The sequence below is a fragment of the Porites lutea genome, chromosome 1, assembly GCF_958299795.1.
Source record: "Porites lutea chromosome 1, jaPorLute2.1, whole genome shotgun sequence".
In the NCBI taxonomy this organism is placed as follows: domain Eukaryota; kingdom Metazoa; phylum Cnidaria; class Anthozoa; order Scleractinia; family Poritidae; genus Porites; species Porites lutea.
In genome coordinates, this window is record NC_133201.1 from 1,161,694 (window position 1) to 1,177,700 (window position 16,007).

Consider the following 16,007-nt stretch of genomic DNA (forward strand, 5'->3'; position numbering starts at 1 on the left):
GACGGGACGTGACGCGTTTAAATAGGCGCAAGACTTGACGCCATCGGTCGGGAAAGGCTTGCAGTAAAATGGTCCGTATACCCGTTTGATCCCGGGGATTCTTGAAGGCCACGATGTAATGCGCGTTGCGATTGATGGTCTTGGAAAATTTGCCAGGCGGGAATAAATCTTGCGTCAAATACAAGACGGTGATGTTGCGATGATGGGAATCTTTGGTGAACAAATCCAACACGCGTTTGTCTTGTCCCCCTTCTTCCATCAGATCATCTAACACCAACACCCCTCCGCGCCTCCGACCAAACCATTGGGTCAAATGACGGGGGTCCGGTAACCCGCGATGAAACTGAATCCCATCCTTCTTTTGCATACGGTCGAACCGGGGTTGCCATCGGTCGTACGCATAGACGATCTTGTTGGGTTTGACTTGAAACACGTTGAGGTACCGTAACCATTGTTCCACTAACTCGCTCTTGCCGCTGCCCGACGGGCCAGCCACAATCACACCACTGGGGTGTCGGATCATCCTTCCCACGGTCGAGGCAGACGTCGATAATGACCTGTGGCCCCTTTGGCTCCCATACGTTTATACCGTTTGCTACGTCCCAATTTATAACCGATTTTGGCCGCTTTGGCCAGCACGCTCATGATCCCCCGCCCGTTTTGACGAAAGCGGGGTCGTCGGGAGGAAGCGCGTCGTCGTCGTCTTTGTCTGCGACTGGGCATGCCGTCCAATACTCGCGGTAGAGTCGTGGCGACTCGAACTGAATGAGATGTTCCATGGTCTCTCTTAAATGCGTTTCACTCATGGTGTCCATGTAGTGTTTGAGAAAGACCCAGTCCAGGTCTTGGGCCAGTTGTCGGGCCATCAACCAACGATACCCATCCCAGGCATCGACGCCTTGGACCGTGTTCACCCGCTCGATGGGGTGTAACCACCGATACAGGGTTTCTTCTAATAGGAACGCATCGATCACACGCTGTACATCGGCTCGCGTAATCATGATGAGATAAAATGACTTCTCCAAGACAGCACGCCTCGTTTTTATGGGTTTTTTAATTTTTAACACTCACAATGATTACAATGCATAAAGGCCTGGCGGCTCACATTCTTTTGCCCCCCTTCAGGTCGGGCATCCACTTCATCTTGTAATTCCTGTTTAATCACACGTTTCAATTGTTCGGCCACTTTCTGATCATTCAACACTAAGTTGTCGCAACTCCATTGACTCAAAAATTCTTGATACGACTGGCCTTGGGCTCGGGCTTTCAGGAAAAATAACGCATAATGGCCACACGTCTGACTATCCAGGGCTTGCAGGGTCATGTCGCTGCGAATCAGGTGCTTCCATTGACCCCACCATTTGTGCAGGTCCGGGTTGGTGTACACGTGCAGGGGGAGACCATAACTGTCAAAGACCTCGCACTTGTTCTGTTCCGTCCACAGACCCAACCAATGCTGTCCCGGTTCTCCCGCAGGATCGGTGTTGACAATGTACGCTTGACGGACCGATGTGGGGGGTGATCGGGGTAGCTGGTCGGCCGGGTACACGCCGTGAAACACGCGTCATAATTGGGGATCTTCTAGGGCCAGGGTCCGCAACACAGTATCACTGAGCGCCATAAACTCCATGACCGGTGTCTTCTGTCTTCTGAGGCAACCTCAGCCGTTGATGTTGTACTTTATACCTCCCAGATGATTGATCTCATACATGTTTTCATACTCGCTCCATACCAACACTGTGATGTTGTGATTGACAGCGCAGCAAAATCAATGATCAGTCGCACATTGCCCGATTGACGGGGGTTGCGATACTGGGGGTCATCCGCTTTTCCACTGGGCACATTGTTGAACATGAACAACGTGCAGTTCTTGCCTTGTCCCCAATCACCAGGCAGCAGCATGGGAATCTTGTTTTCAGTGTAGGCACCCATGGCTTGTAGAAATCGATCGTACCCTAGCAAATCTTCATAGTCTTCTGCTCCAGTGAGTTGCAGGGTTCTGTAAGGGTATTCTTTTCCATTCAAGGTCTGACGTATTTGAGTGACGCCAAACTTTTCAAAGGTATAGGGGTATCTTTGTAGGTCTCCATTGAAGGTATTGGAATGCAGTAACCCGACCATCACTCGGTCAGGAAATCGACCCACAAACACATTGTCTTGTTCCCATTGGGTGGTTCGTCCATCGAAGGAAAAAGTGCGGATTTCGCTCCGCACCACTGGGTAGCGGGCAATCTGTTTGCCCAGCTGTCTTTCTTTCTGCAGTCTGACATAGACGCTGGCATTCAAGGTCACTTTTCTCATCAGCAATGTGACTTTGATGTCTTCTGGGTGAATGGCTGGAAATTTTTTGGCGTTCAAGGTTCCTTTGTTTGGGGTGCCCATCAAGTAGACGGTGTTGGGGTTGAGGAAGAGTTCAAAGTCCATCTGGACACTGGGGACCAACAATTTGCCTGTCCTGAGGGGTGGCAAATGGGGTTGAATGAGGAAGGTGTGCCAATGCTTCTCTAGCAACCGGCTGGTCAAGGCACGCAATTCTGTATTGCCACTCCAATCAGCGCCCGTGGGGGTATCGGAATTGGCTCCTGTGGCTCCCATGATATTCACCACATTCAGCTGATTGACCCATCCTTGAGGGGCTAACTTGGTGGCTCCTTCTTCTCTGGTGTAGTTCAAGAGGGTTTCTAGGTAGGCTCTGTAATGGTAGGTGTTGCTCTGTTCGGTCATGAGGACCCCATTCATGCTCAGGGTGATATCTCGAAAGATGGAGTGCCCAAAATTGTTGACGCAGTAGGTGTTCCTGGTATTGTTGGCATCGGAGTTGGCCAGATTGGCTTGCAATCCTTCATACCCAGCCGCTGGATCAGTCAGACGCACTTTGACTTTGAATCGGAGGGAATTGGGATCGTAATAATCGTCGGAGCCCGGAATGGAGAACGTGATGGGCTGGATGCCTGTCAAGGCGGGTTGAAACTCCACCTCCCGAGAGGCTTCGTACCGATAATCCACATCGGGCACGTCAAACAGTTGGAGCGACATGGTGCGGACTGTTCATGTGGTTTTAACGTCGTCCCCTTTTTATACCCTTTCGCCTACGTTGCCTCCTGGCTTTTGCTTGGTTCGCCCACAACACCTGCCTGGGATCCCCCATGCCAAAAATCGTGCCCCCTTTCATCCGTTGCCGGATCCAGCGTGTCATTCTGGCGTTTTCTTGGTCTGCCGCGAGGACCTTCATGGGATCCCCCATGCGAGTGGACGTGCCAAAAATCGTGCCCCCTTTCATCTGGCGGCGTAGGCGTTGCGTCATCCTCCAGGGTTCCAATAGGCGAGAGGAGGTGTGCATCAAGGGATAGCGCGCCATGGTGGACTTGCCAAAGATCGTCCCCCCGACTTGATACGGCGAGATGAACCGTCCACGGGCGCGTTGCCGTCGAATGCGATTGAACTCGGGATGTCTCTGGAACTTGTGGGATTGGATACGTATAACTTGGACTCGGATTTATGTGCTCTTTAACTTCGGTGTCGCTTTCGGGACTTGAAAGAAAATGAAAAGGTAACTCGGCAAATAAAGCTTCACGGTCTTCGTCGGATGAATCGGCTTATGTTTCTTGGTTGCTACGGACACAACAGGCTTGAAAAGGGGAGCGTAGCGCTTGCGGCCTCTCAAACAATATCTTGGCAAAGTCTTCGTTAATACTTTCTTCACAGAATGCATATAGGTCAACAAATAGGTGTTACTCGAGTACTTGGGCGACTAAAAGCTTTTCATCAGCGATTTACATAGCCTGGCTACGAACCATTAAGCTCGTCGTAACTGCTTTCTTCTTGCTTGTCCTTAAGTGTTCCAGTTGAAGCTGCACTGTTTCTCTAACCACTGTGACGATACGTTTTTGCCCTTCCAAGCACAAATCGGGGAAATAAGCGTAAAGAGAACTCGGGCGACTTCGCCGTAAGAACAACAAGGGGTAAAACTAACTCTGCAACTCGCTTGGCTAGCGGGAAAGGAACGTGTCACTATTCCAAGGTACTAGGATCTGCTACAACTGGAAACAGGACAGGACTCAAACTTGGACTTCAACAGTTTAATCTTCAGTTCGTGGACGTCAAATAAATCCGCGATGAAAAATCGTACAAGCATAGGACTCCGCAATGTAAATCGTACAAGTATATAAATCCGCAATGTAATTCGAAAAACAGGAATAACAGTGCTATATTTACACTAAGCGATCAACTTATTACAACATCACAAAACAAATGGAAAGAAGGCTGAATAAAATCAGCTGAACAGAAAAAACAGTTCTGGATAAATTCTGGTTTAAAGTTCATATGTTAAATGTCAGTCAAGCAAGTGAATTTAGGAAACCTACAAAGAAAGCTGTGTAAAAGAATTCGAGTTTCCTTTGTTCAGGATTCCCTAAAATGTCAAAACTAAAAACTACGACTGAACGGTTGGTATTTGAACAGGCGAAAGGTCCAGTTATTCAGTCACTAAGTTATAATAATTATCCAGAAACAAATTATCCTTTTAAAAGTAAACATTGAAGTAAAATGTGTATGATTTAAGGGAACTAAAACAACTCAATGCAAATTCAAATTAAATTATGGCTAACACAACTTCAAAGGGAATATTTAAAAGCTAGATATGAAATTCGAATCAAATATAGAATACATGGGAGATCTCTTCTTACAAATGTAATCGCAGTTGCTACTTAAGGTGGCTGAACACAATTTTGGCAGTTTGAGAGTATATGTCATTTGCCAAATCATGGCAAGAGAAAGGTTACAGCTCACAAGCTGAAACTTGGCAAGTGAGAAATAAACTGATGAAAGATTTTGATTGACAGGTAAAATTTGACGTTTTCGTAGTTTCCATGGCACCACGAACGATTGAATACAACCTTAAAATTTCGCTTTTGCTCAGTTTGCATAGAATAAGCTCATTTGATTTTCCTATAAACTTGCACAGCTTACTATAATTAATCATTACCATTTGAAACTTATCTGACCAAAATTTAACAGACGGGTTTTCAGATAATCAATATTATAATTGTACTGTAATTATTAAATGTGTCACAAAAATCATGTGTTCAACTTCTATTTTAAATTTCTCATTATTCAAAATACGATAAAAGTAAAAATTCTGCCAAATATCACAAAATTTTAACGAGCAGATTTTGAGAAATCGTCTTCTGTGTACCAGTGCTTTTTTCGCCTCCATGTTTGTTTGTCTAATAGCGTAGCGAGCGAATGACGTCCAAGTGACAGATTTTCAATTTTTGTCTGAGTTTTGTCATTTTTCTTGTTTTACTGACAAAAAACAGACAAACATGACATTTTAATGACAAAAGTCGGATAAAAATGAGGAATTCGCTAATGTTAATTTCAGTTTGTTTGTCTGAGTTTCTGGTCTATAAACAGTAACTGCGCGCAGCTCTACTAAAACACGCGCCGTCACGCGAGTTACCGCTGACGTGCCACAAAACTGTGTTCAGCTACCTTACTAAGTCATTACGTTTTGCTTCTCTGAGTATCGAAATATGTCATGCGCTAAAAACTCTGGCCAAGCTAAGAAACCTACATTATCCCATATGATTTTAGATTGGAAGGTACTGCTTCATACCAAACTAATGGAGGAATTAAATCTTTGCATCTTGACGGAATATCTGATTACGCAGAAATTCCTGCAATCAATTTCAGGAAGAGCAGCTTTTCAATCGCCCTTCGATTTAACGTCCGCGATTCAAAGAGTGTAGGACATCTCATATCAGATTGGTCATCACCATGGCAGTTTAGACTGTTTGTGCATAAGAGAAAAGTTTGGGTGGAATTGAGAGGAAGTGGTGTATCGCCGGTTTTGCTTCTTATGGCGAGCAATCGGTGAGTGAAAACGCGTTCTCACGACTTTCTACATGGGTTCTTTTCCACCTGTTATTGAATACCGGGGAGTGAGGAGTAACCTTATGATAGACGATAACACGGCAGCAACAACTGTGCTGCGTGCCCATCAAAAGATTACTGGGCATTTATTATATGGCTACAATATCACGGGCGCTCTGATTAGCTGCTAAGCGGGCATTATTTCCCTGTAATAACCTGTCGTAACAGGGCCAGAGATTACGTTGGTCTGAGTGATGGAATCAGTGTTACTGCGAGTGTTCCGTCTAACAAAGTCCACTGTCACTCTCGGTTAATTAGTGGTACCGTATTTAATTGTCATGATTTTTCTTCGATTGTTGATAGACTTTAAATGGGACGAATTATTTGCCTTTTCCAAATTCAACATGAAAAGTATGGTGGTATAGAAGTAGTCTCGAGTAGGACGTATATCAATGCATTCGGATTTTAAATGATTCTAAGCTATATTAATTTACTATTATATTTTAGAGACGTTCATCAAAAAATTTGGACACACGTGGTATTTGTCTGGGATCGCTCTACCCGGATAGGAAAGTTGTACTTGAATGGTGCGTACGCAGGAGAACAACATTATACAGGACACGATATTGACCTCAATCCGACATATCACACGACATATGAGCTTGGTCTCAAAAAGGACTCAATGAGAAAAACCCGTGGCTCGCTGAGGGATCTGATGGTCTTCTTGCGGCCACTTACGACGTGGGAAGCTTTTACCCTTTACAGTAAGTTCTGTATTTTGCATTGCGGCTACAGGCGTATTGATATACAAATTTTACTAGCAGTAGTTAATGGCGGAGCGTCCGAGCGCGCGATGCACGCTCAGCGGTGCCTCTGTTACTAGTACGACTGATGGAGGGTGTTGCGAGTTTCCCTTCGTTTACAAGAATGCACAATGCATGTACAGGTGTGGAATCGGAAGACTTGTGGTGTGGAGCTAAATCAATCAAGACGCCAGCACCACTCAACTAGGTGACCAAGGTGTTCTAGTAGGTAATTGCTCTCGATCTATATCCATACTAGTAGATCATTAATCTCTTTCTACAGTTTTCTTTGTTAACAATGATTCCCTGATCTTTTTTAGGCTTCGGACATTTGCGTTCGCAAGCTCTCAATAATTTTGTTGATGTTGTTGGTATATTTTTCCTTAAAAATTATTGATTATCAGTCAATCCATCAATCATTGAGGCCCTGTTAGGTGTTTTAGGGATAAGGGATAACTGGACAAATAAATTAAGGGATAAGGGATAACAAGACCCCCTTCTCCCCCAATAGGGCCTCTTTGATTCATCAATTTACAAGAATGTTTTACATTTGTTCTGTAGATCATACTGTTTATATTTATACTGGATACTGTCTTGCTGTCAAATTCTTCGAATCCCTCTCTCTTCAACTCTTTTCTAGGGATCACTGGATGTTCTCAGTTTTACCAAGGTTTATGTGGATGGAAAAATTCTAACCAGAGTGTCTCACCCTGGAAACAAACAGTGCGTCTGGATATGGAAGCCTCTACCAAGCAAGTTAAATCGTATTTGAAAAGCAAAGGGAGAAATTCAAAAAGAGGTTGTTAAAAATGGGGACATTTTATTCCCTTTAATTTTCAATGTTTTTTTTTTTTGATAGACCTTTGTGTTGTTATGAAAGCCTAGGTGGTAGGTATCAAATTATTGCGTTCGACGTTAGGATAACGCAACACATAATCTCGAAAATCCCTGGGGTACTTGGGTATCCTGTGGTACTCAAGTGCCTTCTTTTCAGCAAGCCTGTGTAGAGACGCCCCTTCCCCCCGAAAGAAAGGGGAGGGGGGCGTCTGTACACAGACTACGTTTTTTGTCGTGCGTCTGCAGTTTCTGCCCCATTTTGAATAATTAAGATCGCGATATTTACGTCATATGAGCAAGTGGCAATAACGTGAATCTCATAAAATTCAACAAGGTGATTTCACCATGTCAAAAGCAGGGAGATACTTAAGTTCGGCAAAAGAATGAACTTTGGATTTGTTTTCTGAGCGGGTTTCATGGCTGAGCTGTTCTGCTACACCTGTCTCGGTCAATGTGCCGTTCAAATGGAGCTGAAACATCGTAGAAAGACACAAATAAAGACCAGGTAACATCTTTGCCGTTAGAAATTTACCCGTGAGTTTGAGTCTATTTATACATTTGTAGTTTTACCTCTTACACGCCAATAAAAAGGCATTTGGTATAAACTACGTTTGAAGGATTTTACCCGCGTATCAGTGATTATGTTTATTATACAGGTAATGCTTTATCCGAGTCTGATTATATCTTCTCACGTAAGATAAGTTTAAAACATGATATGAACTGACCTACATGAACTGAAATAATGAAGATGAACAGTTCGAACAATAGCAAAAAAATTTGGCCGATTCACTGACATCTGTAATCTAGAAAAGATTTTTGTCCCTCCTATGATCATTACCTTCACTCCAAGTTGTGTCACGTAAGAAGCCAGGAATATAACCTTTGAAATCGAGGCTATCATGCTTTTGAAGTTTGTAGTAAGATGTTTATCTTTTTAACAAAATAAAACTTTTTACAGTCGGTCTACTTTACATTTTTATCGACCATTTGAGGGAGAGTAAAACGCAGACTACGGACTATTGTTTTCACCATGCAAATGAGAACGTGAGAACAATGGTCCCATTGTTTTCTAAACCTGACGAAACGATAGTCCGCAGTCAGTCCGCGGTCTGCATTTTAGGCCCCCTCTAAAGGTATCCGAACATTTTTTAATCCGCAATTTCCACGTCCACGCGTAGGGTATTCAAATCGAATTTGCCCGTCCACACGTATCCGGATTCACTCTCAGTTAGTCAGCTAATTTAATATATAACAATTATTCACCGAAGTGGAGGTGGCTAGTGGTGTACCGAGCTGCGAAGCGGCGAGGTAAATAGCCACCACTAGCCACTGACAATGAGGTGAATAATTGTTTTAGTATATACTAAAACAGTGAGATAATTGAGCACAAAAATGATGATTTTTAACTCATTTACTGTTGCTAACGATAACAATTTTGGCGCGCAATGACCGAACGGCCGTCGCGTTTTCTTCCCGACAAAAAAAACTTTTGAAGACATTTATTTAGGGTTAAGTTGCTTACGGCGTCCAATTCATCCGTCCGACATGGAAAGAAGCCTCAGAATGTCGAGCCGTCGTTTAGCATTATTGAAGTGTACAGTAATCATACCTAGGTTTAACTGCACACACGTTATTTAGACTTGAAGCTGAAGTCCCAGAAGTAAAGAAGCGATAACATTGCGCTCAGTACCATCTTGAATATTCACGGTAAAAAACTGGGCTCGATCTTGTTACGTCACTAGATAAAAAAAAATATCCAGATTTAGCGTCCACACGATTCCGGATTCATAGCGTATTCAGAAATTTCCACCCTGGAGAGCGGATTTAAAAAGTTGCGGATTCTTATGTCGGATTCACCTGATACGTGTGGACGGAAGTGCGAATCCGGAAAGAAAAAAATTCTGGATACGTGTGGACGGGGCCTTACACTACCCTGAATGTTAACTTTGCAAAAAAAAATATGATCTAAGTTTCCCTATTTTGAATAATGCTCGACGGCATAAAAGCTAATCTGGAGCTAAGAAAACTCAAACGCACTTATTAATCTAAAATTACTACTAGTTTTTATGTACTGTATGCATCGCGAGCTTCACTGTGAATAGGAAATATAAAGGTACTCTTCCAAATGGGCTTAATCTGGACGTTATCTTTCTATAGGCTTTATGAAGGACAGTAACTACCAACTGGACTTCGTTGAAAATCACAATGGACATGTCAACATAACTGATCTTCCAGATCTCATTGCTTTCACGATCTGTTTCTGGATGAAGACTTCCGATAATACGAGTGCAGGGACTCCCATATGGTACAGAGTCCGATATGAAACTAAAGGAAAATACATCACTGCTATTGCACTCGTGGACTATCGAGGATTCAGTGTTTATTTAGGCGAGAAAAGGTCGTAGGTGTACTTTATTTCTATTTATTTTGCCTCTTCTTAACAGTCAGGGCAATGTTTATTTTGTTTGTTCTTATCGTCCATAAAATATCGCAGTAATGTTGCCTTTTTTCTAGGGTCAAAACTGATTCAGCAGCAAATGACGGCAAGTGGCATCATATTTGTTTGGTATGGACTTCTGAAGGCGGAAAATTCACTTTACATAAAGACTTGTCAATACTTCTAGAAAGGAAATTTTCTGAGGGAGAAACGATTCCTGGTAGGCACAGCTGTTATGTTATGGCTTTGTTGTACTAGGCCCAGTTGTTCGAAGGCCGATTAGCGCTAACCCAGGGTTAAATTTTAACCCTGGTCTCTTTTTCTTTTCATCAAAAGCATTTTCTCGGACGATTTTCTCTATTCTTTTTAGAGTAGCCAATCATCAATTGTTGACAAAAAGAATTAAACTGAATTTGCTTTTTAAGCTTTCATATCTGAATTCAAATTTCGAACTAACCCTGGGTTATCGTAACCCAGCTTTGAACAACTCGGCCCTGATTAGAACCTGAAACTTAATAACCCGACTTGATTCTACTTCGTTCGTGCCTCGTATTTCACGACAAACACTGAATTACCGGAAGATTTCTTCGAAATTGCTAAGAAAACATCTATATCGGAAGTTAAAGAATGAAAGGTGACTTTTCGAAAGAAGTACCCATTTATAACATTTATCTCTAAGAACGAGGCAATACATATTTTCGTCATAAGCTAGGAGACAAAAGAAATATTCTCCGAGCGAGAAAGTAAACGATGCTTTCAAAAATCTTACTGCCACTTTATGTTCGACAGGAGGAGGTGAATTTATTATTGGTCTGACAGAGGATTTGGCAAAAGAAGATCCCCAAGCTGGACAGTTTATTGGTCTGATAAGCCATGTTAACATCTTTAAAAAAGCCCTTGATAGAGAGGAGATAGAATGGATGTCACACGGTTGTGGCAAAGACTTTTCGCATGCGATCTACCCCTGGTCGCAGTTTATTAAAGGCTTTGTTGGGGACGTGAAAGACGAAAAACCTGCATTGTGTGCAGATCGTGAAGGTGACGTACGCAGTGGTGTCGAAAGAAACCACATATCATAAGCGTGCTATAGTATAATTTAGTAATTTATAATTTAGTATATATAATTGGATTTTGCTAGCGCCAAATCGCATCATTTTGTCAACCAAGTTATGTCTGGATTTTGGAAATAATGAGTACATTATTCTGTGTGATTTTGGTGGCCGTATTGTTAGCGGTTTTAAAGTTATGGAGGGGGAGCTCCAGAAGTGCTCCTTCCCCCCGGTTGTAGGAACTTTAAAAAAAAAGCCCCGTCTGAATAGGTGTCATTAGCTTGTCACTAAAAGGTCTATCAAATATCCTTCTGCTGAGGACTTCACATCGATAATACTGGCATAGATTTCACCGCTAATATAATAGGTGACGAATTACTCCTTTATTACGGCGCGAAATTTCAGCGATAATTTGTAATTTCACATGTGAAATTACAAAATTGCCATGGCAACCTTACGTACGTCTCAGTGTCAAGATGGCGACTAAGTTTCAAAATGTCATGAACGAAGATGCCAGGGCATAAAAAGACGCCTTAAAAAACCTGAACACACGAACCCGGAGCACATCGAGAAGGATTCTAACAGATATTTTGTTGAAAAATTCTGAACTTAAGCCAAATTTAGGCTCTAAACGTTCGAGAGAGGGAAGTTCTCGATCGATGCGATCCAGGATAAACATGTCAAAAATCCAAGATTGCTAACGTAATTCGTCACCCATGATATTAATAAGTAATCAAATGGTATACTCGTGAAATTAGAGAATAATTTCACTTGCGTTTTTTCCAATCCCAATATTAGGATTTGGACAACACGCGTGTTGTTATAGCCCACTAGTAGCGAAAAACACCGGCTTTTTGCTGCAAAAAAGGATTAAAGTCTAGCTTTAACATGTTAAAGTTGTTTTGTCTCGATATTTTTTTACCAACTATTTGGATTTTACTAAAACAATTATTCCTCTCGTCCTCATGGCCTCCGAGTCAATAGCCCATTCGGCCTTCGGCTTCATGGGCTATTGACTCAGAGGCCATGAGCACGAGAGGAATAATTGTTAAATAGCCCGCACGCTAGCTCTCCAGCCGAACCGCTTGAGAACGCGCAAGCAAGCGGGCGGCAAAGCAGCGAGGGGCGTTCGCGTGACTTTTCACGAAATCCCTCAAATGGATCGGAGAGCTTGCTTTCGGGTCAATCAATAATTTTTCATGATAATTCTGACTTTTTTCACAAAACGTTTGAAAAAATATGTGAAAATTAGATGTTTTGTTTCTGGATTATTTCTGTAAGTTTTTTTTTATTTTTAAGGCGCGTGAATGACTACACTTCATTCTTAGTTATGACGTTAAATCTCTATTTCTCAACTTTTTAAATGTTTTCTCGAACAAAGGATACCGCTTCATGGTGTTTAATAACAACACGTCGCAACCATCTCAAACATCCTTTTTCGAGAGTCCACTGTATGAACGATCTTATGAGGGTCACGATATTTGTGTACGGTTCAGATATCTCATCTACGGCCCGGGGAGACACGTCCTTCGTATTTACCAACAACTGAATTTAACTGACTACCTGCGGAGGCTTATGTGGGCAGTGAACGAGTCAAACAACACTGATATGATATGGAAATACGGAAGAGTGGCACTTCCGAGTGTTACAAAATACAAGGTAAGGAAAAACACGTCACCACATAACCTCTTTGTTGTGTTTTCCCAAGGAACGTCTTAGGTGGAATTTGGCCCGTTTTCTTTTTACTTATCATGTGGACATATGCACGTGAATGCATACATACACACACACACACCCATACATATTTTCTCCCTATTTTCTCCCTTTCAGAACCAATATTACAAGTAAACAGAGTCAGCTAAATAAAGTATAAATAATCTTCCGGTAAATTAAATATAGCAAATTATTAAGAACGAATATACTAACATGATTTTCTTAAGTCCTCAGGTGGTGGATGAGACAAAATTTGAAAGAAACAGTTCTCTGGAGTATTATCACATGAGCTAAATTGTGAAAAAACGTACAAACTAAAGAGGACTATTGCAAAGACTGACTCACATTTTTACTCAAAAAATAAAGTTTTTTTCTTCTTTAAATGATCTCATTTTAAATCTTAAAAGTCAACTAATCGACCGCCATAATCTTTTTTTCGTTCTCCTTTATAACAACTGAATTTCAACAATAATGGAATAGCAATCTATACTTCTGCAGGTATCTCTGGAAGCAGATTTGGGCAGTGAACCTGGTTATATTAGTGTCAGAGGTGTTCACGTGGTTCCAGGATACTGTCATCCATTGCCCCTTACGGCAACTAAAGGTGCAGTGTTATTTAGCTTAGGCCACGTCCTCAAGAATCCGGATACCATTAAAATGTCATTTTTTTTTTTACACAAATCGGCCTTCTGTCCACAGAAAACCACTTAATCCACTTACCAAAATCGCATCCTTTTGAAACCGCGCTACAGAAAGTGTAGAGGCCCCGTCCGAACGAATCCCGGTGACAAGATATGCTGTTTTAAATATGTCAAAATTTCATGTGGAAGACCCGCAGTAGGTACTAGGCTAATGGGGATTTGCCGCTGGAGGGTGTCGCACTTTCGCAACTGGGTTGTCTATAATGGGGTTCCTTTTTTACAGTAGAGATTTTTCCGGTAAGTAAAGTCTGGTAGCAGAAATGAAAACAATAATACGAAAATTATTTCCATAAATCTGACCCTGTTACACAACCTTATTTTTCCTTACGACTATAGTGACTGATATCCTAGCCTGTTCCAGGCGTTCAGGTAGTAGAGCGCGGGAGAAACCATCTGACCGCCTGGAACAGTCTACTGATGTCCGTTAACCTTGTTTTAATGACTGTGAATTAACTTTCTTTTTCAGAATGCAACAAAAACTTTACCACAATGTCAGGCATAATTTTATCCCCACACCACCCTGGGTATTATCCACCGCTGACGCGTTGCCGGTGGACCATCAATGTTCCTCGCGGAAACACCATAAAACTGCGATTCCTGGAATTCCAATTAGAAGACCATCCTTCCTGCTCTAAAGACTCCCTAGAGATATATAGTGGACTTAATTCCAGAAAGTTTTTGGGAAGATACTGCGGAGAAAGATTTCCAGCTTTCGTTGAATCATCTTCAAATGTTATGGCGATAACCTTCGAGAGCAACGACAAAATTACCGGATTAGGTTTCAAACTACACTATACCTCAGAGAAAGGTGAGGAATTGCTATTAAACGGCTTAAAATTGATTCATCATCTCTTAAGGGTTAAGGCACATGAATATGTTAACAGTAATTGTTAATAATCACAGGCGGCCCAAGCTCTGCAATATGAGAGTACGCGTGGTTGCATGGCTCAAAAATGGCCGTCAACATAAAGGAGTTGTATGAGAATTCAGGCAATAGATTCGAGAAGTTTAATACTCGCGGTAATTTTCCAAAAAATATTCTCTACCTTATTTACTTGGTGTCTTCTTGTTTCCTGTGTGGTTATTTTCCCTATCCCTTGCGATTTAAGCGATTTCCTTTATCCCGAGTTTATTTCCACTAATACACTAAAAGTAGTGAAAACTCGGGATAAAGGAAATCGCTTAAATCGCAACGGATCGGGAAAGTAACCACACAGGAAGCACGAAGACACCAAGCAAATAAAAATTGCTGCGAGTATTTATCTTCTCGAATCTGTTACCTGAATTCCCATACAAATCCTTTATGTTGACAGCCATTTTGAGAATTAAAGTATCGTAATCGGCTATTTAAGCGGCTGTTACCGTAATCGCTTTGTAAAATGTTTTAAATAAGACGATGGGTTCTATCAAGTGGACAAAACGTTTAATGTCATTTCCAAATTTAATTTTCAATTATATTTTGCATCTATTTGAATGACTTAATATTTTTTTCGGAATTGCAAAGTCCCATAATTGTATTAACATCAAACCACAGTGATATGATATCACTGATATCTACTCTATTCTATTCTGCAGCACCACAAAACCTTAATTTTTACGCGTGGTAGTAACATTAGTATTTATTTTTAGAGTCATTAAGAACACTGAAAAATAATGACTTTTTAAACATTTTTCCTCTTTTTTTTAGCTGACATTGATAAAGAAGCTTGTTTTCAATACGAAGGTAGGCACCAAAAATTTGTTCTCCCTAAACCCGCTTCCCAGCCCCAGTATAAAAAAGTAAAAGTCACGTGATGACAAATCAGGTCGACAGATTTAGAAAAATTTCCCTTTAAGGCAGAGAGTGCATCTTTTACAACAAACGTAATGAACTTGTATCTTCTTGCCGCCACAGGAACAAAGCGTTGCTACGTAACAACTAAACATTCCATCATTTAAATGAACCGCATCATTGATTATGTAAATCTTATTGTATAAAAACGACGGTTATGAATATTCTTGTCATTAAAATCCCCTGAAGAGTGAGCAATCACTAAACAGGCAAAGTGTAGGTTTTTTTTTTTCTATTTTTTCAATATATATACATTTCGCTCTACTCTAACGTATCGAGCACTGTGCTACGGAATAATCGGAACACAAATAGTCGACCACAAACGGCATCGGCCATTGAAAAACAAACTGGAAACAAACTACTTAAAGATCCCCGCCAGGCAGCTCGCTCAATGTTATTACGGCCTCTTTAAAAGAGAATGAAAAAAAATCACAATGTTATTACAAAGAACAATATAATTAATGAAATGCTTTTACTGTTTAAGGTTGTCCGTCAAGCTGCGAGTGTAATCCTGTTTCACGAAAGAGTCTTGAGATGGTGATAACAGTGAAGAAGGGAAGGAAACTGACTGCTTTACCAGGAAACATTCCTTCTAAGGCAGCCGTGATGTGAGCTGATTACCTGATGCCTGCGTTTGCTAATTTCGTCAATAATTACCATTCTGAGCAAGATTTGAATATGATACTAATTACCATTAAGTTTTGCAAAATTTGGCTGCGAATTTCTCCAAGACGTTTCAAAGGTTCAAGATGAAATATCAAA

The 16,007-nt window shown here is 41.5% G+C and overlaps 2 protein-coding genes across 2 annotated transcripts in view; both read left to right on the forward strand.

Moving 5' to 3' along the window:
• Positions 1-16,007, forward strand: part of LOC140941391 (relaxin receptor 2-like) — a 134,479-nt gene that overhangs the window by 105,610 nt on the left and 12,862 nt on the right. The gene's annotated exons all lie outside the window — the stretch shown is intronic.
• LOC140929897 (uncharacterized) overlaps positions 1-16,007 on the forward strand; it is a 51,260-nt gene that overhangs the window by 30,727 nt on the left and 4,526 nt on the right. The window contains exons 15-24 of the mRNA XM_073379616.1: positions 5,596-5,874; positions 6,382-6,638; positions 9,672-9,819; positions 10,029-10,171; positions 10,741-10,989; positions 12,382-12,659; positions 13,212-13,317; positions 13,881-14,222; positions 15,102-15,137; positions 15,730-15,853. Coding sequence (XP_073235717.1) covers positions 5,596-5,874; positions 6,382-6,638; positions 9,672-9,819; positions 10,029-10,171; positions 10,741-10,989; positions 12,382-12,659; positions 13,212-13,317; positions 13,881-14,222; positions 15,102-15,137; positions 15,730-15,853 — 1,962 coding nt within the window. The remainder of the gene's footprint in view (positions 1-5,595; positions 5,875-6,381; positions 6,639-9,671; positions 9,820-10,028; positions 10,172-10,740; positions 10,990-12,381; positions 12,660-13,211; positions 13,318-13,880; positions 14,223-15,101; positions 15,138-15,729; positions 15,854-16,007) is intronic.